At 59.2% G+C, this 3,955-nt stretch overlaps 1 protein-coding gene across 1 annotated transcript in view; it reads right to left on the reverse strand.

Moving 5' to 3' along the window:
- The window catches only part of HAUS7 (HAUS augmin-like complex, subunit 7), a 24,098-nt gene extending 20,616 nt beyond the window's left edge, over nucleotides 1-3,482 (reverse strand). The window contains exon 1 of the mRNA XM_012002293.1: nucleotides 3,363-3,482. Within this exon, the coding sequence (XP_011857683.1) occupies nucleotides 3,363-3,482 (120 nt within the window). The remainder of the gene's footprint in view (nucleotides 1-3,362) is intronic.
- Between the last annotated feature and the right edge of the window lie 473 nt (nucleotides 3,483-3,955).

The following is a 3,955-nucleotide window of genomic DNA, read 5'->3' on the forward strand; positions in this document are numbered from 1 at the left end:
CAAGCTGGCTCTCGGTCGCTGGCCTTGCTGGCGTCGCCCCTGCTGCCGGCCGGGAGTGATGACGCGTCGAAGCGAGGCTCTTCCAGGAGGGGGCGCTCCTGCCTTTATCGGGTTCTCCTGGGCCACCACTAAGGGGGACTCTGGTTCCCAGGAGGACCAAGGGGAGCCTTGGGTGCAGAATGGAACTGGGACTGAAGTGTTCCTCTCCCAGCACGGGGCTCTGTCTTCTCTTCACCATGCTCACGCTATAGTTAGAGGGAAATTTCTTGTCACTCACCAGCTATGGGCCTTTGAACCACTTACCTAACCTCTCTGTGCCTCTTTGCCCTCACCTAATGGAGCTAATGAGAGCACTTTCCCCAATGGGTTGCTAATGAGGATGGCAGGCGGTAATAATTCCTATGGAATCCCTGGGAAAGTGCCCGGCGCATGCAAAGCACTATTACAATATATGCTGGGCCCCGCTCCCCTCACGGCTCCTGGGGTTATCTGTGGCTCCTTCCTATCCTGTCTACTTAACAAATTTTTCTGCATCCCTCAGGCCCCTCAGACTCAATGTGTCTGCAATGAAATATGTGAGTCCCTCCTCCCCCAAACCTGCAAAGCCCCCAGCTCACTGAATGCCCCTTACCCTGGGACCTGCTGATTGGACAAGGCAGGAAGGAGTTGGAGGGTGGCTTGTGCCCAGTAGCCAGGAGACAGCAGCAAGCAGCTGCCGCCCATCTGTCCCTCCTCCGTGCCCTGCCCTGCCATCTCCTGGAGGGTGGGATCAGGGGGCAAGTCTAGAGTCAGGGAGACCCAGGGACCTGCTGGGAGCCAACTGCAGTCATCCAAGTGACAGGAGGGGACTTCGCTCTGTCCTGGGAGGAGGGAGCAGGCAGAAGTCCGGGAGGTCACAGGAAGGGACCTCAGCCTGGGAGGCCCCGACACAGGTCCAGCGAAGTGCCTCAAGGTCGCTCTCTGCCCTTCCACGTGGCTGCTGCCTCAGGCCCTTCTGGAAGCTGAGGGCTGTCAGGGCCTTTGGGATATTTTTTTTTTTTACTTTTTTTTCCCCTCTTTTTTGTTTTTGTTTTTCTTTCTTTCTTTTTAGAAAATTTCATTTCAATCACAGCCCCAGCTCAGACATTCAAATTCTTGTGGGTTTTTCTGTGGATCTTTCCTAGGACTGGGGAATTTGGAGAAAGAAACCACGGCAGTGTGGCAGCCTCCCCCAACCCTCCCCATATCCTCTGCTCCTGAGGACCGGGAAGAAACCAGCTCCTGTGTACTCTGGAAGAAAATCTCCCTCCTCCACCCAGCTCCATGGAACCAGTGTGCTAAACAGGCCTCCCCAACCTCAGCAGTTCAGTCTACGGGACCCCAAGGAACTGGCAGGGCCTTGAGAGGCGAAGACCATCTTGAGAGGTTATGGAGACCATCCCCCTGCATGGAGAGCCTGTTGGCCAGCCCTCAGTCCATGGAGATGGTCACTGAAGACTCAGCAGCAGGCTGCAGCTTCCCTGCCCACACCACCCCACCACCAGCCACCCACCACCCGCCACCGGAATCATAGCACCTCCCAGGCATCTTCCTCTGGAAAAGCTGGAGGCTGGGGAGGGAACAGAGAGGCTGCTGGGCCTCTCGGGAATGGGGAAAGAAGGGGCCCAGAGGTAGAAGCTTCTAGAAATGTAGACTCAAGCTCAATGCAAGAAAGCACTCCTCCCAGAAAGCACTGTCTGAACACCAGGTGGCTGCCAGGAGAGGGAGGGAGCTCCCGGTCCTAGGAGGTCTCCAAGCCCAGGGAGGTGGGTGGGTGGGTATGTGGAGGGTTGAGTCCTACCATGGGGGAGGGAGGGGACACATCTCTAAGGGGCATTCCAGCCCACAGACCCCGGGTTCTGTGAGGGAGGCCTGGGTGGGTCAGGGGGCAAAAATGTGGCTGAAGGACCCATTGACCTGGAGGAAGGATGTTGGGGGAAAGCTGTGGATGTGGCAGGGAAGCTGGGGAGTCCTGGTCATGGAGGAAAGTTGGCCATGCGTCCCAGCAGGGCCTCAGCTGTGTCAGTGCTTGGAAAACAGGTTGGAAAATGAGACCGGTTGACAGGCACTGGCCCCGCTGTGCCAGAGATGGGCTGGCAGATGCTGGTGGCATTTGAGGCCTCTCAGTTTGTGTGGTGGGCCCAGAGATGTATGGCCAAGCAGTTGAGCTCACCAAGCGGGCAGCCTCCCTGACCTGTGGAGGGTATTGAAAAGTCCTCAGAGCATCTGGGCCCTGCTCTTCATGTGACCTTTAGGGCAGACCCCAGGGTGCAGCGGGAATCAACCAGGCCCCCCAGCCCATCCCCCAAAGACACCACGAATCAAAGGAAGCCAAAGTCCAAGGACTTCCCTCTCTGCAGAGGCAGGTCTGCTTCTGGCAGGGGCCGGAGTTAGACCTGAGGGGGAGCCACCCCACCTGGAGGCGCCTAGGTCCTGGAATGCTGTCGGAGCTAAAGCCCTAGAAGGCCTTGCTCCACGGGGCCACTTCGACTCCTGGTCCTGAACCAGGGAACCTGGGGAGGAGCCTTTGAGGGACTGAAGTGTCCTCCATCACCTAAGGAACTAAAGTTCCTTAGTAAGGGTGGAGAGTACCAAAGGCAAGCTGTTGAAGACAAGGCAAGTGTGTGTGTGTGTGTGTGCATGTGAGATGTTCTGGGGGAGAGTTCGGGTCTAAGATGAGAAACTGATAACACCCATGGGAGAAGTAAGTGGCGAGCCCTGGCATTGGGTTTGAGGGAGAAATGTGACAGAGTAATGAGGTCAGGCTCAGGACGGTCTGAGTGTGAGGCTCTCCGCAGGCAAGGCAAAGCCAGGGGGCTGCCTCTACCTCCCCTCCTCTCCCTCCCCTCCTGTTCTCCTCTCCTTCTTCCTTCTCCTCATCTCTTCCCTCTCTTCCTGGGACCTCTCTGCTGCTAAGCTGCCAGGCTGAGCTGTTGGTCACCCATCCACCCCGCATCCTGGCATGCAGGCTCAGTACCCAGGCCTTGCAGGCAGCCCACGCCATCTGTGCCAACCAGGAGCCCACCCGAAACCCAGCCCTATCCTCGAAGATGGGGGAAGAGGTGGAGAACATGAAAGCAGGGGTGGGGGTCTTGCAAATGAGACAAGGAAGTGGCTGTAAGCTTGGGGGAGTCCCGCGGCTTGTGGCCCTAGCTCTGCAGGGACCACACTGTCAACCTGGGAGCTGCCTGAAGACTCGACTCTAGAACGTTCTCCTCCTAGGCCTCTGTGTTCATCTTTGGAGTCTACTGGCATATGAGAATGGAGAGGCTACCTTGGGACCTTGGCTTCCTCTTCCTGTCACTTCTAGTCCCTATGCTGGGCCTCCTGCTTTAGAGCCCCACCTTCATATCCTGCAGTTGAGGGGCCTCATCTGCCCCGTCCTGCCCCCAGGCCACTAGCTCCTCCAAGAGCACATCCGGCAGCCAGCGCAGTCGGCATGGTACCACCATCGCCATCACCATCGCCTCCTGTGGGCCTAGAGGTGCTACCATCACCTGCCCCGCCCTGTCCCCCAGGCCACAGGCTCCTGCAAGAGGGCAGGGCCTGCGACCCAGGGCGACTCTTGCTTTGAGGCCAGAGGCAGTTGTAGGGGGTGTGGACAGAGTCTGGCTGGCAGGGAGGCAGTGACCCAGCGGTCCATCTTTGTCCTCCTGCCCCGGGCCCCAAAAATGGGAGGGATGGTCTGGGGCCCTGGGGACCTTTGGGTTTCCCGCTTCTGCCCTCGCACTGCCTGTTTGCAGTGGATGCACTGGGCCAGGCGGGGACGGGGGTGGGGGCGAGGGGGTGGGCGAGCGGCTGCGCGTGCACGCAGCTCGCGGGAGGTGGCGGGCGGGGGCGCGCGCAGCTGCACGTGCGCGGAGCGCAGCCGCCCAGGCGGCGGCAAAGGAAACAGCGGCGGGCGGGATCGCCCCCTCCACGGGGAGATGCTCGGGTC

The sequence above is a fragment of the Mandrillus leucophaeus genome, unplaced genomic scaffold, assembly GCF_000951045.1.
Source record: "Mandrillus leucophaeus isolate KB7577 unplaced genomic scaffold, Mleu.le_1.0 Scaffold681, whole genome shotgun sequence".
In the NCBI taxonomy this organism is placed as follows: Eukaryota; Metazoa; Chordata; class Mammalia; order Primates; family Cercopithecidae; genus Mandrillus; species Mandrillus leucophaeus.